The 26,711-nt window shown below is 47.0% G+C and overlaps 1 protein-coding gene across 8 annotated transcripts in view; it reads right to left on the bottom strand.

Annotated features, from left to right (window-relative positions):
• PALLD (palladin, cytoskeletal associated protein) overlaps positions 1–26,711 on the bottom strand; it is a 455,211-nt gene that overhangs the window by 40,231 nt on the left and 388,269 nt on the right. For all 8 annotated transcript variants that reach the window (XM_008249670.4, XM_008249661.4, XM_002709467.5 and 5 more), the window contains one exon: positions 5,259–5,915. In XM_008249670.4, coding sequence (XP_008247892.3) covers positions 5,259–5,915 — 657 coding nt within the window. The remainder of the gene's footprint in view (positions 1–5,258; positions 5,916–26,711) is intronic.

Genomic DNA, 26,711 nt, shown 5'->3' with positions numbered 1-26,711 from the left:
TTTCAGGGCTCAACTCTGTCCTAGGTGCTGGGAATACAATGCTCAATGAAATGACATCACAGTACTCACAAAAAATTATATTCTATATTCTACAGTGGACAGGCAGAGAGAAAGAACAGGAGGAAAGACATACAAAGAGGCGGTAAGTGCTGGGAAGTGATGGGAATATCAATGGACGGCTTGCTTTGTGCAACCAAACCTCGGAGGGGACACCAAAGTGAGATCTAAACAACAGGAAGTGGGGTTAAGCTGCAGCCTGCAATGCCAGCATCCTGTATCAGAATGCTGGTTCGAGGCCTGGCTGCTCTGGTCCCGATCCAGCTCCCTGCTAATGTGTCTGAGAAAGCAGCAGGTGGCCTAAGTGCATGGATGCCTGCCATCCACGTGGGAGACCCACAGGGAGTAAAAGGCTCCTGACTTTCGCCTGGCCCAGCCTCGTTGCCATCATCTGGGGAGTGAACCAGAGGATAGAAGGTTTCTTTCTCTCTATCTCTTCCTCTGTCACTATGCCTTCCAAATAAATAAATCTTTTTTTTAAAGATTTATTTATTTATTTATTTGAAAGTCAGAGTTGTACAGAGAGAGGAGAGGCAGAGAGAGAGAGAGAGAACCAGAGAGAGAGAGAGAGAGAGAGAAAGGTCTTCCATCCTCTGGTTCACTCCCCAATTGGCCGCAACAGCCGGAGCTGCGCCAATCTGAAGCCAGGACCCAGGAGCTTCTTCCGGGTCTCCCATGTGGGTGCAGGGGCCCAAGGACTTGGGCCATCTTCTACTGCTTTCCCAGGCCATAGTAGAGTTGGATTGGAAGTAGAGCGGCCAGGTCTCGAACCGACGTCCACATTGGATGCTGGCACTTCAGGCCAGGGCATTAACCTGCTGCTCCACAGCACCGGCCCCTAAATAAATAAATCTTAAAAATAAATAAATGACAGGAAGTAGCTGGTTGTGAGAAACCTCCAGAGAGAGCTGGGTGGTGCCAATGTACCCTGGCTGGAATGCGCCCGGCAGTGTCAACAGATGGACATGGTAAGCCTGGAGGAGAGAGGTGTAGATTGCATTGTTCCTTACACTAATTTTAATACAGCACCTCTTCTTCTTTTTTTTTCTTAGAAGCATCTTACTAATGTAATTCAGACAACACTTTGGGAACCTCAGTAAGAACTGAGGGTAAGGATTTCATGTAAGGTAAAAGACAAATCAAAATGGAGTATTTGGGAAAAGAGGCACCAGGAAAGAAATGAAAGTTGTTCAGGCAAAGCTTTGGCGAACATATTTTGCTTTCTTGTAAAATGAATTCTGTGTTAGGGTTCCATGTAAGATGGGTGGCTGTGCTCCCCCAAAGGGCACCTCTTTAGATAAACGAGGATCAGCAATTCATGAAGAGGTAAAAGTACCTGGTGACAAAAATGATTTCCCTCCAAGATGGTTCCCTACCATTAAAAAAAAAAAGCTTATTCAAAGTAAACTGTTAGCAAAATCAGAACTCTTCACAAAAGTCCATACTTAGAGGCAAACCTTAGCTGAACAAGCATGCTAGCAAGCCTCCCCCAGTGAATGCTTCAGTGTGTACACACGCAGTCCAGCTGTGCCGAAAACAGTACTGATGTGTTTACTCCCGCTGTAACAGTAAGTCACTTGCTTGCCATTTTAAAATAGAACTCAGGTGCCCAGGGGCAGAAACATCTTACACACACAGGCAGCAACCCAGAGGTCTTTGCTGCTTGTCTGGCTACTGAAGAATCTTAAAGCATCCTTCCCTTCTATACTTTCTGAGGCAATTCTGTCAGAACATTTCAGAAACTCAGACCTCCAGAGTTGTTGTCTAGCAACCAGAAAAAAAAATTATTTTAACAACTAAATGTCCTCCTCTTCTCACATTCAGTGAAATCTGACAATAACCACATTACACAAAATATGTGAACAAACTCATTAACACATTGGCATTTAAGTATCTCTTACATTCAAGAATGTAATTTATGAATGAATCTAAACTGAGTTTTTGTGTATCAATTCTATTTTTTGTTAACTGAAGTTTATTATGAAACCAAAGCTGTTAAAGTACCAAAAAATGGGGCTCTTTTGCTCAGATTGCAATGAAAATTAGTAACTTGAATATTAAAATTCTCATCACATTGCCTTTTGGGTGCTCTAAAGGCTACAATGACAAAGGCACTGGAGACGCTCCTGCTCATAACTCTGCACAACCTGGAACACAGCCACCTACAACAGAGTGGGCCTGACTCCCAGCTGCCCCTGGGACACAGACACATCTACAGAATCGTCCCTCACCTCCTCAGAGTGAGCCCTGGAGCCCCTCCTACTAATCCACTGGTGGACACTTGCCCAGGGTTGAGTACGTTTTATGGACTCCTGTAGTATATACAGGACCCTGGGAACCTCCAACACCTTGGGTTCCCTGCTCTCTAGAAGCAAACGTCAAGGCCCTCACCTGCTCTGCTGAAAGATGGGAATGATGACGTGGGCAAAGCCCAAGGTGGCTCTCGTCTCCTGGGTTCCTTTCTCAGTGCTTACGACCTTACCGCCTGCCTCGACTTGAAAGCATGGAATGGAAACTACAGCTAAATCTGTTATGAACTCCGCCTGCGACTCGGGGTACTGCTTTGCTGCTTCTGCAACAGTGTTCTTCGATTGAGATCACATTTACTGGAGCTCAACCAAGGCCATACCCACAGTGCTGCTCCTGCTCAGGCCGTGCGCGAGTCCTGGGACGCCCTTCACCTCTTGCGTGGAGAATGAGGACGCTGTCCCACCTCCTTGTTCTTGGAAGTCGGCGAGAAAGAGAGGGACAATGAGATAATGTGTGTAAAGTGCCGAGTGCCTACGGAATAAAGGCTCTCATTCGTACATCCGAGTTAGCGCACTTTTAATTGACACACACTCTTATTTGTGACACACAAAGCCTTACTGATATAAGAGAGGCAATTAAGAGTGTGAAACACTATGGCCCTGTGGCTGTGTGGCGCTCTCTTATGAGCGAGGATTCCAAGAGCGTGAAGGTGGGCAAAGATACAGAGCCCAGCGGGTTCTCAGGGCTGGCTCTGGAGTGACTCACCTCGAGACCAGCGGGGGCAGGAACGCCGCCCTCCGCCCCTGGGGCACTGGCCAGTCTCCTGGATACCCACCGTCTCCTAGGAGCAACTTACCCAGCAGAGGAACGAGACCGGGGGGAGCAGGACACATTCATTTTATAAACGTGCTCCCAGATTTCCTCTAAGGCACTTTCTCATGGCGACCATCTGGAAGACTGAGCCACCTTCGCATCTGTCAGCCCCTTTAAGTAGGAGATGATTCCTCTGCCTGAAGAAGGAGCGGCCCTGGAGAAACTGGTATGCAGAGGAGCCACAAACCATAGCCTACCCACAACCGCATTCGGTTGCTGGGCGTCTCACACAGGCCCACTCTTTTTTGCCGTTTTGGCTTTGTGGTTTATCACTGGCAACCATGGCCTTTGTGCCCTCCTTGACCTCTGTGACCTAGGCACATGAGACACAGAGCCTCATCTCTACTAGCTATTTAGAAACTTGCTGTGTACTCAACTTCTCATGAGAGCAATACTAAAAACACAAACAGAATAAAACAGCAAGTGTGCCATGGATGATTAAGAAAACTGAGACTTTGAAATTTATATTTAAGTTTTTGGTAAAATAAGGTAGAGAGAAAAATCAACTCTCCTGAATGACATAAAATCAATCTGGTTGCTGGTACCGGACATATATGGCAAAATCATCCTACTAGACACACAACATATTTAAATGAAACAATTTGCTGTTTCACAAGTCCCCAGCAAAGTAATTCATCCTCATTCTCTCTCTCTCTCTCTCTCTCTCTCTCACACACACACACACACACACACGTTTATGCACAGTTCAGCAGTTCCTAAAGGCTCAAGGATGCCCATTAGTCATGGTAGCCCTGAAAGGGACTCAATCTCTGGCCAGTTACCTGGCTTACAACCCACCAATAAATAGCAACATTTTTGCTTTTAATTCAGAATGCAGTTGCAGAATCTCACTGTATGCAGGAGGGAAAAATGCTACAAAAGACATCAAATATCAAGTTAAGTATACACTTAGTGACTTGGAAAAACCTAAATGAACAGAATTAGAATCAAGCCCACCAGATTCCAGAGCATTCACACCATCAACCTTTAGAACGCGCCCAGCAGAACAAGGCACTGCTCCCCGCAGCTCCTGGCACCCGGGCAAGGCCAGACCCGCAGGGCCTGTCTTGGCGGTGCCATCAGAACATCCCGCGGTGGGAAATCTGCATGGGTGAGTGGGAATAAGTGGGATGCGAGGGCTGCCTTTTCATTCCTGCTCAAGGCTTCCTTCTTTCCTCCAGGAACAATTTGGGCTTTTGGCAAACTCTGCAGCAGGATTTCGGCAGCCTTGAGACAGGTACTGAAATGTTCAGGAAAGCAAGTGCCTGCTTTTACTCACCTCACTCCTATCTCAGGCATGCCAAACGTGCTCCTTTGGAAGGCTTACTGCCCATTTGTAGATGTCAGCGTATCTATCCTGAGATGTTGTGCTCGGAAGGTTCCAAGGGCTGCCACTTCATGGGCGTAAGGACGGGCAGTTACTAGATCACCTGCAAATACTGGCCAACCGGAGCCAGGAGCCCTGCGCACCTCCTGACTCCCCGGCGGCCCCCATTTCTTCACTCCAAGCATACACCCCACTTCGGCGGCACAGAAACACTGCCATGTTTGTCCCCCTTCCGAACAGTCACCGGATGCGTGGAAAGGCTTCATTCTAATCCTGTTAATTTAGGTTTTTCCAAGTCAGTAACTGTACACTTAACTAAGCAACCCCCTCCCCATCTATCGAAATGCTGATCTGAAAACATTAAGATCCTTTGCTTGCTGCTAACTCAGACACACATGGGCTGAAATTCAACTTTAGTGGCCACGTGACCGCAGGGGAACGTGATATAACTACTAGCACCCTCAGCTATGTAGGTGGGTTGATGCTCCGTCATAGGGACACGGCGGCAGGTGCAACAGGGGTGAACCGCTTAGCCCCACCTCCCATCCCCCACCCCACCGCCACCCCGCGACCCAGGCCACCCGGGTTGGTAATCATTAAGAGCCTAGGGTGGATGCTGAATGGCTCCTGTCAGAGGACAGTTGTGGGAGAAGAGCTGGGCAAAGCCGCCGTGGCATCTGACACGGGGAACCACTGGGCCAGCGCTACAGGGCGCTGCGGGGCTGGGGGCAGGGGCGGCGCTGTCACTTACGCGGGGGTGACGCCCTTGGGCAGCCCCAGGGCGTTGACGGCGGCCGGCGGCGGCTGCGAGGGTAGCAGGGCGCTGAGGAAGGCCGCGGGTGTCTGGCTGTGGCCGAAGCGGGCCGCGGGCGCGGCGCAGTGCGGGGCCGGGCCCGGGCTGGGCAGCGGCGGTGGGGGCGGCGGCAGCGGGAACACGTCGGGCACCGGGTAGGCGGCCGTGGGGCTGAAGACCGGAGGCGGCGGCGGCGGCGGCGACGGCGAGGACGGGCCCCAGGGGCCCTCGGCCTCGGCGCCGAAGGGCTGCGCAAAGGGCGGCACGGGCGCGCGGCCGAACTGCTTTGGGATCGGAGACATGGGCGACGGGAGGCTGGACGAGCTGGGGCTGGAGGCCGGCGTGCCGTGGCCCGACGCCGGGCCCAGGTTCTGCGCCGCGATGAACTGCTTGGGGCGCGCGTAGTTGAAGGAGCCGGAGGACTGCATGGCGGAGGCGGAGCGGGAGGCGAGCGCGCTCATGGGCTCCGGAGAGGCGGGCGACGCGCAGGCCGCGAGCTCGGGGAAGGCGGGCGGCGGCGGGAAGGGCGGCGAGGGCGGCGCGCTGCGCTGCCGAGCGCTGGCCTCCTGCTCCAGGCGGATCTGGTTCTGGAGCTGCTGGATCTTCAGCGGGTCCCTGCGGGGAGACAGAGAGAGGGGGACACTTTGAGAGAGGGGCTGCGAGCAACTTCAGCCGCCACGGCCAGGGCAGCGGAGAGCCAGTGCCCGCCGCGGGCCGCTCTGGCCAGGGCACACAGCGTCGGTCGGTTGCGCAGGGCCGAAGGTCTCGACGCCTGATTTCAGTTGTACCTAAGATGATTCAAGTCAGGTTACCCATCCTGCTGGAGATGTTGTCCGACCTCCAGGAGTCACACTTCATCTCAGCACAACCAGCAATATTAAAGGAAAAAACGTTAGACGTGAGTTCCCGGTCCTCTGATTTGTAGCCAATTTTTTTTGAAAATTTTATCAGAATGAGAAAGTTGAAAAAAGGAAGTTATTTTTGGCAGATGGAGGTTGGTCCAATTGCCTGCTTCAATGCAGTCAACTCAATATTCAGTAAATTTAGCTGCTTTTTATTGAAGAGTTGCTTTAATCTCTGCATTTCCCCCTTAAAGTCTTTGACTACATGCAGAATGTTAGTAAATCTTGAATTGCCAATGCACACAGATACTGTGTGTGCTGTATCTCAGACACATGCAAAGGAGAGACAGGTATTTTTGAATATGTGGGTGTTCCATAAGCAGTACCAAGGATTAATTTTATAGTATGTATATAATAAACAATTTTATAAAAATAAATTTTATAATAAGCGCTCTTCCGCACTCTTCCACTGACCCTGCACCTGGGCTGGAAGCCATCTGCCTGGCTGTCCTCAAAGGCGCAGCTCCCCACCTCTGTCCCAGCCTTGGTTCACAAGGCCCACAGCCCAGGTTGTGTTCTTAGGTGCTTCAAAGCTGGGCTAGCACTGTGGATTTAATTGCCCAAATATTTTTCATCGATAAGAGAAAGTTTGTTAATTTTTTTTAATACAGTCAGCAGCTAGCAATCAGCTAAGATCTTGCTCTTTTACTCAAAACTTTTCTGTTGAGTCATCCAAGATGTTATTCCCATCAGGTAAAAACACAGGCATCAACAGGGCTGTTAAAAGACACTTCAACAGCAGGTGGCACTGTAAGAAGCGGTTTTATTGAACAGAGAAAGCAATGTGCCTAACTTTAACCCTTTTAAAAGTACAAACCCAAACCAAACCTAAAACACTCTTATCCACAGGCATTTAAACTTCAAAACTCAAGCTTTCAGAAACTCAAAGCAATAAAAGGAACTGAAGCTATTGATAAGAAAAAAAAAAAAAAGGCTTCCGGTCTGTTACTGAGTATCGTGAAATGTGGGAACACCTCATTCTACAGTCCTTGCCTGTCTTCTGTAATTACCCAGTAAAGTGACTGTACTTAAACCCTTGAGAAGTCAAGGAAGCACTTTCCTGGAAACGGAAAGGTACACAGAGCCGATAGTTCCCTATTCTTAACCTGTGCTGATTGCACCGAGAGAGAATTTTGTGGGCTCCCACTGAACTTAATTCCAGCCTTTGAAAGTGGCCGTGCCACTGGGGAGATTGACTGCTGCCCTGGAGACCCAGATGTCCGTGCAGTCTGGGCCCACCACCCAGCACACGTGCTTCTGCTCTCCTGTATTTAGGACTGGCTCAGGAATAGAACTCGTAAAAACCACCCACCGGCTCTAAAACCCAGTACCAGGCATTCTCACTCGAAATCCCCATGTGCTCCCTCTGGATCTTCCTGCCTTTTCCTTGTGATTGCAAAATGCCTCCTATTCCTGGAATGTTTATCACCAGAGTTCTTCCGCACTCTTCCACTGAGCCTGCACCTGGCCTGGAAGCCCTCTGCCTGGCTGTCCTGAAAGGCGCAGCTCCCCGCCCCTGTGCCAGCCTCGGCTCACAAGGCCCACAGCCCAGGTTGTGTTCCCAGGCACTTTAAGGTTGCACTGGCTCAGCTGAGGCTGCCACAGTCATGACATCGGGCCTTGTATCTGGAGTGAGGATTTCCCTGCCCAGGATTAGGGAATGGCCCTGAGAAGGCAGCCTTCCAGGAAGGTAGGGAAGCCCAGGCCATCGTCAGATGGGTTCCGACTTTCTCCAAGGGCTCAGCCTCCTCTTTTGATCATTGAAATGATCCACCAGATCTGCTACTTCAGATGGGCTTAGAGCTGTTTGGGGCACTAGTTTTAGCAGTAAGTGACTGATCAAGAAATTATGAATATCTCATTTCACCAGAAATGAATAGACTTTCTAACCATTTGTTTCAGAAAATTCATGAAAAATAGAATTAAAAGAGGATTTTGGTGCAAAAAAAAAATCTGAAACCCATGCAGCTTTTTCATCTTCTATAAACTTTCTGAAATGCCCTAGTACATACTGCGATGAAGAATTCTGCTAGGGTTTCCAGCTCTCCTGTTTTCCATTGTTGGCATGGAGAGAGGGAAGAGGAAGGGGTGGGAAAAGGGCAGCAAAAATATTTTGGGCGGTGGGCACTGTTCTGTAGTGGAGTCGCCTTCATCCCTTGCGTCCTGGTTCCTCAGCTTCCAATCCAGCTCCTTACTAATGCACCCTGGAGACAGCAAATGATGCTCCAAGTATTTGGGGTCCTTCCACCCCATGTGGATAACCCAGATAACTGCAGCTGCTGTGGGTATTTGGGGAGTGAACCAGTGAATGGAAGGTCTCTGTCTCTCTTCGCACTCTCACTCTCACTCTTTCAAACAAATCTTTTTAAAAACTATTTAGGATCTCTAAGTGTCTATTTCTGTGCAGATGACAACTTTTTTTTTGGACAGGCAGAGTTAGAGACAGAGAGAAAGGTCTTCCTTTCATTGGTTCACCCCACAAATGGCTGCTACAGCCAGTGCGATGCGCCGATCTGAAGCCAGGAGCCAGGTGCTTCCTCCTGGTCTCCCATGCGGGTGCAGGGCCCAAGCACTTGGGTCATCCTCCACTGTCCCAGGCCACAGCAGAGAGCTGGCCTGGAAGAGGAGCAACCGGGACAGAACTGGTACCCCAACTGGGACTAGAACCCGGCGTGCCGGCACCGCAGGAGGATTAGCCTAGTGAGCCACGGCGCAGGCTGATAACTTTTCTTAACACTTGAGTTAAATGGTTGATTCTAGATTCTATCATTTTCTCAGTCCTCATTATTTGTATAAAAGTTTTTTTTTTTTTTTTAATAGCAGAATGAAAGGCACCAGAGAGGCAAGATTGCCTATGGTTTTTGGAAAGTTCTTAAAAGTTATGTGTCAGAGCCAGTGTTGTGGCATAGCAGGTAAAGTTGAGATGCCAGCATCCCATATGGGCTCAAGGTCCTGGCTGCTCCGCTTCTGATCCAGCTCCCTGCTAATGACCTGGGAAAAGCAGTGGAGGATGGCCCAAGTGTTTGGGCCCCTGTGCCCACATGGGAAGACCCAGAGGAAGCTTCTGGCTCCTGGCATTGGATCAGCATAGCTTTAGCCATTACGGCCAATTGGGGAGTGAACCAGCGTATGGAAGACTTTCTCTCTCTCTCTCTCTCTCTCCCTCTCCCTCTCCCTCTCCCTCTCCTCTCTCTGTGTAACTCTGACTTTCAAATAAATAATTTTTTTAAAAAGTCATTATTAAAAATTGATCACTACTCTGGTTTCCCTATTTTTTTCTGTTGTTCTTTCCTTGAAAATGAAAACAGGGAAATGAAACTTGACTGAACCTTTTAGCAATACTGTGTGAGGCTGACGTCAGGTTAAGAGCTCTGGATAGTGCTGGTGGCAAGTACCCGGGAGTGTCACACTGTTGTTTTTGCAGAACTAGCCCATCAAACTCCTCCCAGCTTCTTGTTTCATTCTCCCTCTCTCCCTACCACGCCCCTGCCAATACCAAAAGTCCAAGAATTCCCCACTGTTACTCATCCTTCAGTTCTGAAAGTTTCAGTAGTCAAGGAACGGAGACCACCAGACTTTCTGTTGTGCATCTGTCAAACGGGCAAGCAAGATTTGAAGTTCATGGCTCAGGGTCACAAAGCTAGGCTAGACCTGTGTCTTTCCCTAGTCTCTTTCACTACACAGTGAGCACCAACATAAAAGAAAACTCAACTTTCCATGGGATTTTTCAAGAAGTCTGTGGTGGGGCGGGTGTTGTAACACAGGTTAAGCTGACCAATGGGATGCCCACTTCCCCAGGAGTGCCCGTTTGAGTCTCAGGTACTCTGTTTCTGATCCTACTTCTTGGTAAGTATTCCTGAAGGCTCAAGCACTTGAGACCCTGTGGCCTATGTGGGGAGACCTAGATGGAGTTCCAGGATCTTGGCTTTGGCCTGGCCTGGCCCAGCCCTAGCTGTTGGGGGCATTTAAAGAGTAAACCAGTGGATGGAAGAACGCTTCCTCTTGTGTTCTCGGTCATTCTTTCAATGTAATGAAAATAAATATACATTTGCTTTTTAAAAGTCTGTGTGGTCATGTTTCTTGAGCCTGGGTACTTTTTGTAAGCTTGCTTTAAACCAGTGGCAGGAGAGATGACTAAGTGGGAAGATAAATTGAGTTCTACATCTCTGTTCTTGCCCAGTCTAAATCTTTGTTCTATCTATCTATATATCTATCTATCTGTAAAATTATTCTTTTTAAAAGTTCAGTGCCAACCTTTAGGGTGGAGGGATTTATTTGCTTTCATGCCCTCTTGTACTGATAGCATCCAGGGCCTTTGGAATCTGATTCATCAAAGTTTTAAATATTTACATATGTAAGAAAGCCTGATTTCAAATTTGATTTTTTTTTTATGGTGAAATGGTGTGAAGACAAGATGGTCTTGGCATTTCAGGAAGAAAACATATATAAATACCAACTCAGTGGATTCCCCTCTTAAATTATGGAAAATCAAGAACTGCCTGTCCTCCACCCCCAATAGTTTGCACTAAACTTTTAACAAGAATAATTTTACAGATGCAGCAAAGGTTTAGATTGGGCAAGAATGGTGAGGTATAGATTCCAATTTATTTTCCAATCCAGTCTTCCGCCACTAGATTAAAGCAGGCTTAGGAAAAGTACTCAGACTACAAACCTGGTCCTAGGGGACGGTGTGGTACAGGAGGAAAAGGCCAGGTTTGCTTGCTTCTCGCTCCAGACCAAGCTAGACAGCTATCAGCTGTGGGGCCACCATGAGGATTAACTGGGCACATTTCTGGCTCATGGTATTAGCTCACAGAACATTCCAGGGCATAAGAGAATAACTTCAATCCTTGTTATTAAACAAGCAAACAAAAAACAGATCTTTAAAAAATGGGAACAGGGCTAGCTTTTTGGCTCAGCAGGGTAAGCTGCCACTTTCGGTGCCTGCATCCTACACTGGAGTGCCAGTTTGAGTCTTTGCTGCTCCACTTCTCATCCAGCTCCCTGTTAATCCGCCTGGGAAAGCAGCAACAGATGGTCCAACCGCTTGAGCACCTGCCACCCACATGGGAACTAGATGGAGTTCCTGGCTCCTAGTTTTGGCCTGGCCCAGCCCTGGCTGTCGTGGCCATTTGGGGAGTGAACCAGTGGATGGTAAAATCTGTTACTGTTTCTCTCTCTCTCTCTTTCTCTCTCTCTCTGCCTTTCATATAAATAAGTAAATAAACCTTTCAAAAACTGGGAACATTTTACTAATTGCCGGGGATTTTCCTTTTCATGTGAGCCCATTGCAAGCAGCAGGGGAAGAGTGGTAGCATCTGGGGAGGTGGCCCAGGGCCACCGAGAGGGCCGCCTCCTAAGAGGCTCCTTCCCTTTCTCCCAGTCACAAGGCCTAACTGTGGACTGATTCATGACATAAAATCACTGTGGGCGGTAAGTGTCATTATTCCATTTTTAAACGCCACCCGCCCCAGGGTGGTGAGGTCAGGTGATAAGAGCAGAAGTGGGTGTGAAAGGCGGGCTGGCTCAGAAGGTCTCGGGCTCCAGATCCTCTGCGAAGTGGTCAGCAAACACAGTTTGCTAAAATGTGAGTTCTTATTGCTACATATCACTTTTCCTCTGGGGAACTGCAGCTCCAGCTCAAAATAAATGATGTGAAAGTAAACTTCTGGAAAAACAACTTTTATGTAAATTGGAAATTCCCAGTATGTCTCTCTGGAGCAATATCTAGGTTGCACAAAATAATTTATCCCATGACCACATTAATAAAGATGGGGTATTCATAACAGTCTGGAGCAACTCTTGGGATCATGAAGCTGGAAAACATTTGTGATTTGAAAGCAAGGTTTGCTTTCCTTGTTGACTGTGTGATGCAGAAGTCAGCTAGGGGGAGAGCCGCAGGGCCCCACCCTCCGGACCGTGAGCTGCTCCAGGCCTGCTAGTCTAAGCACCTGAAGGTGGGGACTGTGACCTTCAGCTTCCGTACAACGCCCCACTGCACAGCAAACCTGGCAAGTCACTGTCAATGACAAAATGATACGGACTCCTGGCTGCAGTTTCTGTACCCAGCTGGGCCCATCAGGCATATTCAGCGGGACAGTCCTGCTGTAGGAGCACCCAAGACTAGACGGGGGAAATTTCAAATGAAGGTGAGTGAATGAATTAGGGGATGAGTCCGAGCTCTCTATCATATGCATGAGAGAGCTAAAGACATTAATTTGGGAATTCATGTAATGGATAGACTATAAAACTCCTACAAGGGGTTTTATAAAATTTAATTATTTATTTGAAAGGCAGTGTTAGAGAGACAGAGGGAGAGACAGAGAGATCAATCTCCCATCCATTTGTCCACTCCCCAGATGGCCGCAACGGCCAGGGTTGGGCCAGGCCAAAGCCAAGAGTTTCCTCCAGGTCTCCCTCATAGGCGCGGGGGCCATCTCCCACTGCTTTCCCAGGAACGTTAGCAGGGAGCTGGATTGAAAGCAGAGCAGCTAGGACTTGAATAGGCACGTGTAAGGGTTGCCGGCTTGGCAGGCCGTGGCCTTACCTGCTATGCCACAGCGCCAGCTCCTCGATTTATATTTTTAGATGATAGAAACTAGTTCCGATGCATGAGGATCATTATCTATCAATTTGCTTTGTTGAGCACTAATTTATTATTGCTTCCTGATAAAAAGTACAGAAATCACAATCTCGAGAGCACAGTTGTCCTCCCTTCTCCAGGGTTTTGCTCCCCAGGGCCAACCACAGTCTGAAAATGTTACATGGAAAGTTACAGAAATAAACCACCGCAGGTTCCAGATGGCATATGCTGTTCTGAGTAGCATGATGAAAGCGCATGTCATCCTACTCTGTCCTGCCCTGTCCCAAGGGGCATCAGCCATCCCTTTGTTCAAAGTATCCACACAGTATATGCTACCTGCCCAACTGCTCAGTAGTTGTTTCACTTCTCAGGCCAACTGTCATGGTGTCAGGGCTTCTGTTCAAGGAACTCTTATTTTACTTAGTAATGGCACTACAGTGGAAGAGCCGTGACGTTGGCAATCTGCATATGCCAGAGACAAGTTGTCAAGTGAGCACTTGAAGTGAAAGGTGAAAGTGTAATAAGATATCTTGGGGGTGGTGCTGTGGCGTAGCAGGGGTTAAGCAGTTGCCCCCGGTGCTGGCGTCCCATATAGGCATTGGTTGGAGTCCCAGCTGCTCCACTTATGATCCAGTTCCCTGCTAACGGCCTTGGAAAGCAGCAGAAGATGGCCCAAGTACTTGGTCCCCTGCGCCCACATAGGAGACCTGGAAGAAGCGCCAGGCTCCCAGCTTCAGCCTGGCCCAGCTCTGGCCAGTGTAGACATTTGGGGAGTGAACCAGCAGATAGAGGACCTCTCTTTCTCTGCCTCTCCCTCTAACTCTGCCTTTCAAATAAATAAAATAAATCTTAAAAAAAACGTATAAGAGTATAATAAGATATCTTGAGTGACAAAGATCACATCTGCATAACGTTTATTATAGCCTATTGTAATGACTGTTCCATTTTATTAATTGTTAATCTCCTTTGGTGTCTAACTCATAAACTCAATCATAGGTATGTATGCATACCTATGTATACACCAATGTATATAGGGCTGGGCACTACATATGGCTTCAGGCACCCACTGGGAGCTTGAAATGTGCACTCTTGTGCATAACAGGGGCCTTCTACAGTCATTTATATACATCAGAACGAGTTAGTATACTCCAGATGAGAATGTGTTGCCTTGGGTTGGTTTACAGAGGTTGTGAGTACAAAAATACCTGTTACTTTAAGTACATTCCACTAAGGCTGGGGCAGTGGGCAGAGTGGGGATAAAGATCTGGATTTTCTGCAAAGTACCATAAATAAGAGAATGTTAAACTCAAACTAAAATTGACCATTGCTTGGGAATTGTGTATGTGTGTGTTTAACACGTGTTGCAAATGACATCGTTTGCTTTCCAAGGCCCCATTCTTTGATCTTTAATTCATTCTGAGCCTTGTGTAAATTGTGCTAACTCTCCAGACGAAGCCAGAACTGAACACAGTCAATGACAGAGGAGGGTTCAAGGGAGAAGTGACCTGAATGAAATCAGCACACGACTTGAGTCTCTTTTAGAAAGACTTGTCCTTGGCACTTAGCATCAGAGCCACATTTGGCTCCACTACAGAAAGACAGTAGCTCTTTATGTCTTAATCCATAAAGTTGATCTCTATTTGAAGTCCTTCCATGTACCATGAGCGAGCGAGAGGCAGCAACTGCTGACCAATGCATAATCCCCCTGGGAACGGCTAAGGGCTATCAAAGCATGGCTGCACGAGGGATCCAGACTGAGAAGTTGCAGCCAGCGGAACCGCTCGTTCCTCGGAAGTTCAGTCCTGCAGCTGGCTCTCCAGATGTGCAGCGCCCTCCCCTGGGAGGTCTGTGGTCAGGGGAGTGGTCATGCTGGCTCTGGGAAGGCTGCAGGATGTGGTCCGCAGCTTTTACAACCTCACCGAAGGATCGGGGCTTCTGGGCCAAAGTAAACTGTGATAACGGGCGGTCGTGACGGGACGTGCCCCGTGAGTCTCGATGGTCGCCTGCCCGCGCCTCTCATCCTGGGCGGAAAGTGAGATCAGGCTCTTAAAGCCTCCACTCAGCATCCAGGTTACATGCCTGACGCCATTTTCCTTTCTAGGCTTCAAAGGAAGATATTAGCTGCTGATTCTTAGAAAAACTAGGCTAATAAGTGGACATCAAAAGGCAGTAGTAATCTGCGCTGTTCTCAGTTGAAAATGTTCGGTATTAATTCTTAACATCGACAAAGCACGTCTTTGAATAAGCCGACCTTACGTTGTCAGTGCTTGAAGCACCGTCGGTGATGTCACTTCTAACCCGGAGGAGAAAAGCTCCCTGTGACGCAGAGGGGGCAGGGGCTTTGGGGCTTCAGTGGAACGTTTCTCTGAGATTTTGAAGAATGGGAGAAAAAAATGATGGGCAAATACTTAACTCTCTGTCTTACAATGAAATAAAGCCTTTGGCATATTTTAGAGTTTCCCATAGTTAATGTTTCCCGGATTTTCCATTTTCCATTGTACTGGGCCTTGTGTCATCCCTTCTGGGCCGGTGCCACTTTAGCTGACGTTTGCTGAGTCGAGTACATCTAAAGCATGGGTGCACACACAGCCGGTGACTCTAAGAACGAATCACATCTTTCAAGGCGAGCAAGCACTGGCCACGCACCCCGCGTTGCAAGCATTAGCCACGCACCCCGCGTTTTTACAAAACAGCACTCTCTTCCTTCTCTGCAGCGCCTCCAAACGCTACCTCTCCACTCACAGGAAGACCCCTCAATAAAGCTCTGCTGGACTTCATCAAACCCCCCAGATTTCCCTAAAGTACAAAACATCCTGCTCCACTGAGCGACTGTGCACTTAGCACACGCGGCTGCACGGCTGCATTTTTCTAGGGGAGTAAACTCAGGAGATAAAAGTCACGATCGTGTCGTCTACAAGTGAGGACGTGGAGGCAACGACGCAAAGAAATGCCCACAAAGTTCAAGTCCAGCTCAGCCGTGAGCTATTTATGACTTTGGATAACTCACTTATCCCTTTCTGGGACTGCCTTGCAACTTTAAAATGGAAATTTATAATGTTCCGTCTGTAAGGTCCTAGTAAACTTTTAGGTTTTTATGACCCGTCTCCTTCAGCCTTTCAAGATTTAAACATTGCACATAAATGCTGCCCTGATATAGAGAAAAACAGCTTTAGGGTTTGTGGATCTCGGAGCAGTTCCTGTGGGGGTGGGGCTGGGGCCGCAACGCTCTCCACTGCAGAAACACGTGTGCTGCTGTTTCTCCGGCTCAGCACTCCTGCTCTGCTAATAAACCCTTCTCCTCTCCCCACCGCAACCTTTTTTTAGCCTCTGGTCTGACTTTATAAATCTTCTAAAAATTCACTTAAGGTATTCTGCTCACTATAGGGATGATGGTTATACTACGCCCAAGCCCCGTGATCCTGCAGTCCCACTGCTGTCCTCAGGCCTCCTCCTTGGTGTCTCAGCAGGGTCTCTCTTTCGGGAAGCTGCTTCTCCCTGACCCATCACTGCCACAGCCATCCCCGTTCTCCCACCTCCGACACAGGGCCCTGGGTCGCTTCCGGCGTTCTTGGGGGGGGCGGGGTCACTGAGACCCAAGCTTAGCTTTTTTGTGCTCCTCTCTGCACAAGCAGCCAATCTCTCCAACCAGACCTGGATCCCATGCAGCAGAAATGTGCTCCCTCCCTTCAAACTGACCAGATCTAAAGCAGAGTCCCTCTCACTCCCAAGCCATGTCTCCTCCCTTCCCCCCAGTAATGTCTGATATTCCAAATCCTTACAATTTGGCCAAAAGCAATCCTAAGAATCTTACTGCCAACTACAACTCTCTCTCTGCTTCTTCATTCTCCCAAATAAGTTATTCTCATCGTTCCCCAAACTTCACCTTGGTGTTCCTTGCCCTTTTCCCAGGCACGGCTCTACTTTGGAAGGCCTGCTCTTCCCAGTCTGTCTCCATCCTCTGAGCTGGGCTGTATCCTTTTGCACTCGTTGCAAGGCCTATCTCGACCTGAAGCCCTCCTTAGCAGTGACAGTTGGGTCTTTCTCTCTGCTTCCCGCTGCTGGTCCCCAGGCTGGGAGGCACTGCCATCCCACACCCCCCCGGCCAGATCCCCCAGTGCCAGTCTGTGTTTTTTGTACCCTATTCTATATAGTGCTCTTGTACGTGGCTGTCACTAATCACTGGGATCAAACTGTCAGGTGTCCTTTAGGCAGAAATGGGCAAGGGAAATGTGTCTTGTAACAAAGTAAAAATATACACCTTTTAATTTCATGTATTTGCCACACACACACACACACACACACACACATTTATATAAGCATCACAGCTCCTAAAATAACACTACTTATATTTCTGGCTTTTAGTATTCAAACTACAAAACTCCCATCCCCAAATAAGAATATCTGTGAACCCGGTAATGCAGTGCCTAATTTGGCATCTGTGAGGCCCTCCAACTTATAGCAGGCAGTGGCAGGCTGTACCAGTGCCCATTTTCCATTTTAGTTGGTTAACGGTCAAAAACGCAATTACGTTCACCGTGAGTAGCAGCGCCACGGGGATATTTTCAGTCAGTCCTTGGTGGGAACTGCAGTCTTCCTGGGTCACTCTCTTCTTCCCGGGTCACTCTCTTCTTCCCATCACCGCCCTGTGCTATAGCCACTTTGCCAAAGCACGGACTACCCTGAGATGACCAAGTCGCTCTCCGGACACAAAGAGGCAAAGGTTCCCTCGCGTGTCCGTTGTGTCGCAGGCCATAAAGGCCCAGCAGAGCGTCACCGCCGAGGCGGCACCGAATGCCTGTGTTGGGGCTGGCATCTGAAGTCCTGGTGGGTTCCTGGAACATCACACTGCTGTCTGGCCTCGTTTTTCAAGCACTGCAGAAGTACCGCCAGGAGCTGCTGATGGCTGACACCAAGTTAAAGAATGTGCACGTGGAGGTTGCGCTTTATTTGTGGGAGAATGGGGCCACTGCTTGGTGACACGGCAGCAAGCGTTCATAAAGGCAAGGCATGACTCAGCACTGGGTGGAGACTGAGTGAGCTCCTTCTTTCAATCAGTTTCCCGGAACTCCAGGGAGAGTGGGCATCTGTTTGTGTTGCCTGCCTTTCTTCCCTTCATCTGGAAGCAACACTCTTCCCTTCTTTTGCAGGTCTGCTTCTCCCTTATTCCTTGTGGGTCTTCCAGGCATAATCCCCCAGGCGTTGGCTGTGGGGTGAGCATGTGACCCAGGCCCAGCCAGCCAGCCACTGTGTGGCTCCAGCAGAGCAGCCGAGGATACAGAGCTAGTCCAGGTCAGCCAAGTGACTCAGAGCCCTTCCCTGGGATCTTGCGTCCTGAAGATGGAAGGGGAATGGATCTCTTTGTCCCTTGACAGCTATCTAAAAGGACAGAATCCCTTGAGTTGCCGGCCCTCGTGGAAGTCTATACAAAGGAGCCACACCGAGAGATAAAAGCCAACAGCAGAGAGGCAGTGCAGACTGCATTACTATTTTAGCACCTGGATCCAGATAACCCTCCGACCAGGTTTACCCCTGAATACTATGGACAAAATGACCCCCTCTCCTCTTTCGCTTTATGCTTCCCTTAGTGCAAATAGTCTCTTCCACTTTTTACAAAGTGGCCTTGGAAACCAGCCAATCCGGTTTCCTTATTTTATAGATACAGAAACAGAGATGTACTGCACAAAACACCAGCTGGCTGGTGCCAAGGTCTCGCTGGTAAGAATGATATGAAGGCTGGCGCCACGGCTCACTAGGCTAATCCTCCACCTTGCGGCTCCGGCACACCGGGTTCTAGTCCCGGTCGGGGCGCCAGATTCTGTCCTGGTTGCCCCTCTTCCAGGCCAGCTCTCTGCTCTGGCCAGGGAGTGCGGTGGAGGATGGCCCAAGTACTTGGGCCCTGCACCCCATGGGAGACCAGGATAAGTACCTGGCTCCTGCCATCGGATCAGCACGGTGCGCCAGCCGCAGCGCGCCAGCTATGGCGGCCATTGGAGGGTGAACCAACGGCAAAAAAGGAAGACCTTTCTCTCTCTCTCTCTCTCTCACTGTCCACTCTGCCTGTCCAAAAAAAAAAAAAAAAAAAAAAAAAAAGAATGATATGAAGGGTTGGTGCTGTGGTGCAGCAGGCTAAGTTGCCACTCATGATGAGACCATGACAAATTGCAGTGCTGGTTCAAGTCCTGGCTGCTCCACTCCAGATCCAGCTGATGCATTATTGTCTCCTGGCTTTAGCCTGGCCCAGAGCGAGCTGCTGTGGCCATTTGGAGGAGTAACTCAATAGATGGAAGATCCTGATCTTTTGATCTCTCTCTCGATCTCTCTCAATCCCTCTCTCTTTTAGGGCCTGCGCTGTGGTATAGTGGGTGAAGCCGCCATCTGCAATGCCAATATTCCATATGGGCACCAATTTGAGTTCTGGCTGCTCCACTTCACTTCTGATCCAGTTCCCTGCTAATGGCCTGGGAAAAGCAGTAGAAGACGGCCCACGTGCTTGGGCCCCTGTGCACCTGTGTGGGAGACTTGGAAGAAGCTCCTGGCTCCTGGCTTCAGCCTGGCCCAACCCTGGCTGTTGTAGCCATCTGGGAAGTGAACAAGCAGATGGAAGATCTGTCTCTCCTTCTTTCTCTGTAACTGACTTTCAAATAAGTAAATAAATCTTAAAATAAGTAATAAGTCTCTCTTCTTCCTCCTCTATCCCTCCCCCTTCTCTCTGTCACTCTGCCTTTCAAACAAATAAATCTAAAAAAAAAAAAAGAAACAACAACAACAAAAGAAGAAACCAAAGATAGGCATTTGAAAGGCTGAGAGATGGGGTTGGGGGAGGAGGATAAAGGAGGAAGAGAGAGAGAGAGAGAGAATCTTCCATCTGTTGAGTCACTTCCCCAAATGGCTGCAATAGCCAGCTCTGCCAGGCTGAAGCCAGGAGCCAAGAACTTGGTTCAAGTCACCCACATTGATGGCAGGGGCACAATTGCTTGGGTTATCATTGGCTGCATTCCCAGGTGCATTAGCAGGGAACTGGATCAGAAGTGGACCAGCGGGGACTCGAACCCCAGCTCCTATGGGCCGCTAATGTTGCTGGCAGCAATTTAACCTGCTGTGCCACAGCGGCAGCCCCAATTGGCTACTTTTATTATCTTCATTTCGCAGCGGAGACTACTAAGGCATAGAGATATATATAAATAAAGATGCTTGAGTTGCACAGCTGGGAAGCAGTGAGGGGATTTAAAATGACAAGATGGCTCACGACTACTTTATGTCTTACTTCTTTAGCCACTGAGACTCTGTCCTATCTGGGTTCCAACCAAGACTGTGGCTCTAACTCTCTACTCCTTTCTCCTCTATTTCTTTGTTTCTAGGACATTGCAATAAAGCTCAAAATCACTAAATATATACAGAGACTGGTTACGCCCTGAAGATACTCCATTTATATAATTTTAGGTAGTTATGTCTAAGAAGCTCAAGGTTCATGACTTTTCTTTATTGGAGTCTTGTAAGAATGAGTCCTGGCTCCACTGCTGGTTTCAGCTTCCTGTAAACACACACCTTGGGAGGCAGCAGGTATTGGATCCAACGCTTAAGTCCCTCATTCTCAGGCACCATGAATGCTGGCCAATGATGCCACTACTGAAACAAATTTAATATCTTAATTTCAGAGCTAACTCCCTCAAATGACTTTGTATCTTCTTTTAAAATTTTTTAAATACTTATTTGAAAAGGAGAGAGAAAGTGAGAGAGACAGAGACAGAGACATCAATCTTCTATCCACTATTCACTTCCCAAATGTCCCAAAACAGTCAGGGCTGGGCCAGGTTGAAGTTAGGAGCCTAGGATTTAATCTGCATCACCAGACTGGTCATCATTTGGATGACAGGGACCCAACTATTTGAGCTATCATCTGTTACTTCCCAGGGTGTAAATTAGCAGGAAGCAGGAATTGGGAGCAGAGCCACAACTCAAACGCAGACACTCTTATATGGGATGTGAACATCCCAAGTGGTATCTTAACCACTATGCCAAATGCCCTCCCCCTTTTTGGAAACTATAGTCTCTACTAACTAAGCATCATCCATTTACAGCTATCCACCGTAAGTCTGAAAGATGTAATGTGAGAGACTAATTGGTAAAGGTTCTCAGTTAATACTTTGCAAGAAATACCTGAATTTGGAGCAGGCATTTGGCCTAGTAGTTAAACGAGCTTGCTGGGATGCCTGCATTCCTGTCAGAGTGCCCGGGGTTCCAGTCTCGACTCCACTCCCAATTCTAGCTTCCTGCTAATGTGCACCATGTGAGGCAGCAGGTAATGGCTCCAGTGCTTGGATCCCTGCCATGCATGTGGGAGACCAGGATTGAGTTCCTGGCTTCCAGTTTTGGCCAGGTCCAGCCCTGGCTGTTGCAGGCATTTGGGAGTAAACCAGAAGATGGAAGATCGCTGTCTGTGTGTCCCAAATATAGTATGTCTCATGTAAATAATTTAAAAAATATATAAATGAAAATCTCTGAGATGAAACACGATACTCAGCACCAAATAGCAATACATGCTGCCATGGGGCTTCGTGGTTCAGAACTTTCTATGTGCAGTTCTGTCCTTCATTCTCCACTCTGATCAACATGTTTCTTTGTAGGAAAAAAACACACACAAGAAATAGAATGCCTAAAACAACTGGAACGGAACTCTTATAAATGGCCTTGTGTTTGAAATCATGGCCCTTGTCAGCAGCTCCTGCCTTCCAGGCAGTTACCACTTTCCTTTTTTTTTTTTTTTTTTTCTAATTTATTTATTTGACAGGTAGAGTTATAGACAGTGAGAGAGAGAGAGAGAGAGAGAGAGAGAGAGAGAAAGGTCTTCCTTCCATTGGTTCACCCCCCAAATGGCCGCTACAGCTGGTGCTGCTCTGATCTGAAGCCAGGAGCCAGGTGCTTCCTCCTGGTCTCCCATGCGGGTGCAGGGCCCAAGCACTTGGGTCATCCTCCACTGTCTTCCAGGGCCACAACAGAGAGCTGGACTGGAAGAGGAGAAACCGGGACTAGAACCCGGCACCCATATGGGATGCTGGTGCTGCAGGTGGAGGATTAACCATGTGAGCCACGGCGCCAGCCCCTGACAGTTACCACTTTCCCTGACAGAAGCGACTGTGCCATCAACTTAGTGTGGCCTCGACAGCATGATTGTAGGGCTGAGCTTCTTCATGTTTGTGAAGTAGAAATTGGATTATTTTAAAATAATCTCCTTTAAATGTCTTTTTAAAGCCCTTTCATGGTATAAAATCCACTGTCTAGTCTTTCAAGATTGCACATCTGAATACTGTCAATGTTACTCATCTGTTACGTGACTCTATCCTGAGAGACTGCATTCCTAAACAGGCTGGCATTCACAAGCATTACAGTTCTCACAGGCTGATTGGTGATGAACAACACCAATTTACCAAGACGATTTGTCAGATTTTTTTAGCATAGACTGAGCACTGAAGAACTCAACAGTATTTCTGAATAAATAACATGCTGCCAACAACCCTTTTTGCATGTTTTGGTCTCATGAGGGTAAATAAATTAAAGGAATGCTCAGTTGGATCTGGGGATTGGGAGTAATTTATTGAAAGGTCAGCCATTGCTGTTTCAAGGTTAATAGGCCAAGATACATGAGCCAAGGGTTTCCATGGTGTGAGTGCAGAGCTCGCCTGGTCACCAGCCTCCCATTCCCACCTCACATCTCAAGAAGGGGAAAATTCTCAGAAAAACTACAAAAATGCATTTTGGCAAGCTCAAGAGCCACAGCTTAGCAGCACAAATTCAGGGACTTGTAAAGGTGCAAAAGGGTTCTACAGTTTGAATGGCTTTGACTCTTCTTAGCTTTTGACCAGCTGACCTTGACATTCCTTAGAGGCCAAAGGATGAGCTGCCCTAATGACAGGGCTGACTAACCTGTCCCCTCAGGAAGCAGACAGAATCTTTTCAATGTTAAATAGAGTCTATCCCAATGCATCTTGGGAAGAACCCTAATAAATGGAGGCTCCCTCCCTGAGAAATGACTAAAACCACTACAATAATCCTTTGATGAAACAACATAATTATTTAATGTAATTAATCTTAAGAAAAAAATGAAAGATTTTATAATAACTGCATGACATTTCCAATGTGGTTACAGATGACTGTGTATAACCAAGTCATTGATCTGGCATTCCATCAAATGGAGTTTTCTATAATATTTTATTGTATTTCTAATACAATAAAAATACTGCAAAATCTTGAAATGCCTTCTGAAAGAAAGATTTACAGTATGTGTAGCTGAAGTATTGAACTTATTTTACATGTAGAGACAGAAGCTGGTTGCGCATTACATCTGGATTTCATGATTATACAACAAGATTGTAGGCAGCAGGTGGCTGTTCATTTACGGAAGTAGCATATGTACCTGAGAGTGATTATGAACACTTAAAACAAATCATGAAACAGCCGCACAATTATCTGTGTGATGTTGCAGAGTTGTGGAATGCAGACGGAAGGATCCTGATTCTAGTTCGTCTCAATGGTCCCAAAATTGAGGGTGGAAAGGAAATTCCCACCTCCCCCAGGTCCACATCATTCATGAACTTTAAGGGGCTAATGTACGGACTCCCTTGCTAATAAATCAGTGTATCTTCAAATCAGTAGGCATTATTTGTTGAGCATTTATTTGGAGGGGTTATCCCCAGCTTTGATAAAGAGCACAAAAGGTAAGGGTGGCCTCAAATTTACTCAGTGCAGAAAAGAAAAGCATTAAACAGACCTACTCCTCCTTGGAGGGCAATTAGGAGACCAGCTATTGGTATCTCCATATAAGCCTTTGGTAACTGGGTCTCAGCGCTTACCTAAGGGATTTTGGCAGTTTCTCCATTAGATACATATGTCTTCCCAGAGCAGTACTGGAAATGCAAACTGATCCCTAGTCTTCCATTTCCAATGAAGTCTTAGCGTACTCACCTGCTCCTGAAGATAGAAACCTGGTCTTTATCACCCCTTGATATTCAGCTGTGCTCGATACTTAGTTCAAATTTATCCTAACAAACAGCTTGTAAAAATTTTTTGGTTCCTGGTCCTATAACAAAATGCTGCCATCGAGTTTTGATCATGGAAATAGTTGAAGGCGAGGCAGCCAGAAGGGTGGGCAAAAAAAGGTCATCTTCTTGGCCACCAGAATTTAATGATTTTACCTTGGAGAACTGAAGCACAGTGACTCCTCCTGAAGCCCAGGGTAATGGTTACAATAAAACTGCTCCTGCTTAGAACTGAATTCTTGGTCATAACTAATAATTGCAGATATTTTCATATAAGAGTTCTTTTTATCTTTTTTGACATTAATCCTGTTTCTCAAAGTGGAAGTATATGCACCTGAGTACCAAAAACTGCCACCAAACTGTTAGATTTCCAAAAAATAAGTCTTCACTCATCACTTGCACTTTATACAAAAATTAACTCATACAAAGCTTCAACATACAAACAAGCTTGAAGCTGTAAGATTTTAGGCAGAAAGCACAGAAGATCTTTGTGACTGTAAGTTAGGCAAAAACGTCTTAGATAAGGAACCAAAAGTAGGATCCATAAAAAGATAAGGAAAAAAAGTAAATGCACTGGATTTCATCAAAATTAAAAACTTATTCAAAATCCCAGACACAAGAGAACACTATAAAAAGTGCATCTTTTATCTCATGCTCTCTTTCTCTAAATCTAATTTCCCTCCCCAGTGTCAATCAAGTAATTGTGATTATTCTTGAGTTCCCCTCAAGCACATAAAATATATACAGTATAGTAGTTCTATTGCTCTTTATAGCCAACACAAACCTTCCAATTGAATACTCTTATTAGAATATTTAATGTAGTCCCACACTTTTGACAGCGTGCACTTTTCAGGCATATAGCAGAAACCAAATTCCTTGGAAGCAATTAGTTTTGAACTTTTCTTAACCAAACATGGAAATGGAACAGATAAAAATTCTTAATGTGCTTGTCTCAACTAAATGAACAAAAATCTCTCCTAAATTGTTGGTCTCCCCGTGTATTATTTAGGTCTTGTATCCTAGGGAAGCAATGGTGGCATCTGGAATTTGGTGCCAAAATACTATTTGAAGTGCACAGAAATTAGTTTCTTCATTTTTTCCTGCTTGTGTGGGTACTGGGCTTTTAAACAGTCAGGTCTATTTTGAAGAAAGATAAGAATGCCTCTCGTCACTTTGCTAATTAGAAGATGTACTTGGCTCACACGGCACTAAAATCATTTCACACACACACACACACACACACACACACAGAGCACAAGTCCATCCAAAGACTGCAGTGTCAAGGTCTGTGTTCACCCGATTCCACATCCTCCAGACCTGCACGGTCCAGGTGTGGGAGCCGCCAGCCTCAGGTGGCTACTGAGCAACAGAACTGCGGTTAGTCCATACAGAGGTGTGCTGTACAGTATGAAATATGCACCAGTTTGAAAGTTTAGCTCAAACAGAAAATGTACAATGATCCCATTACTAATTCTTACACTACTTCTGACAAGTTAAAGTGACAATATTTGGATATAGTGGGTTAAATAAACATATTATTCAAATGAATTTCACTCATTTCTTTTTCTTTTCTCATGTGACTCCCAGAAGAGTAGACTGTGGATGTAGCTGCATTCGTGGTTGACATAAGAGAATTTCTGCTAGAAGCCTGCTCCTGCATGTCCCTCACTTCTCACGAGGTATTGTTTCTTAGTTGTTCACCAGGTGCCTGATGAACAGGAGCCACACCATACAGCCTACAACCCATCACCGGCATGGTCTCTGTGGGGCCTGTTATTGGATGGTGATGATGCATCTGTCCAAGACAGTAGTACAAAGTCATCCTCCGGTTTCTTATTTATTTTCTTTCTGTTTTACTAACCACTCAGCAAGCACTATTAGAAATCGAAGAGTGTGTTTCTCACGCTGTTCCTCTCTCCTCACACATTCACAGGTGGTTGACCTGTATGCTACCTCCTGTGCAGCATTCACTCCCGGCAAGGAGGAGAGATTCTGTTTCCATGGAAGGCCTTCTCCTCCTCGGGTCACACTACAAGGCCATGGCTTCATGGGAAGTCAGTCCCGCCAGCTGCAGTGACCGTGGTATCAATCAATCACGGGGAAGAAGCGGGACCCCAGAAGCCTCAGGTACAGGTGGAAGACAGCAGGCTGTGGGGTGCAGAGCGATCTGAATTTCTCCTCCCTTAGAGGATAATATAACCCTTGGACTAGTGATAGGGCAAAAGCAAAAATGCAACCTGTCAACAAAAGACAGATGACCAATGACAAAGCCAGGGTTCTAAGTTCAAATAAGCTATATATGTGATTTCTTTCTGCAGTTTATAAAAATATTTAAATACAGTCAATGCAAAAGTACAAAAATGACAGCCTACTGTCCTGAAATATACAGGCTACTTCTTATATTCAGAGTAAAATTTAGCAGATGGGAGTGAATCTAGACAGTGGGCAGGACCTGGCTCTTAGGCATATGTTATCTTATTCCTGAAAGACTACAGTCGCTTGCTATGGCTTCCTTGGCCAAGTCATTTTGAAAACACAATCTTCTCAACTAAAGTACTATCATTAAGTATCTATCTTTTAATCCAGAAACCAGTATCCCAGAGAAAACCTGCCAAGTTTAAGAGGGACTGCAACAGACCATTTCTTCCTGCCTTTCATAAGTAAAAAGTAAAATTTGAAGTATTATCTATCCGTGACCAAACTTTATAAAAACAAACATACACACATATACACAGATGCCTGGAAAAATATCTTCATGGTACACTCCTGAGTGTCTAACTTCTAAAGAAGTGCCTCCTGATCTTCCTAACTTAGTTTGGCTAAATATAGTTAGGAGCCCGCATGCTTCGCAGCACAGTCCTGCTGGAATTCAGCTAAGACAAACAAAACAAAC

This window comes from Oryctolagus cuniculus, chromosome 2 (genome assembly GCF_964237555.1).
Source record: "Oryctolagus cuniculus chromosome 2, mOryCun1.1, whole genome shotgun sequence".
Lineage (NCBI taxonomy): Eukaryota > Metazoa > Chordata > Mammalia > Lagomorpha > Leporidae > Oryctolagus > Oryctolagus cuniculus.
The sequence above is the reverse complement of the archived record's forward strand: the minus strand, read 5'-3'. Positions and strand labels throughout refer to the sequence as shown.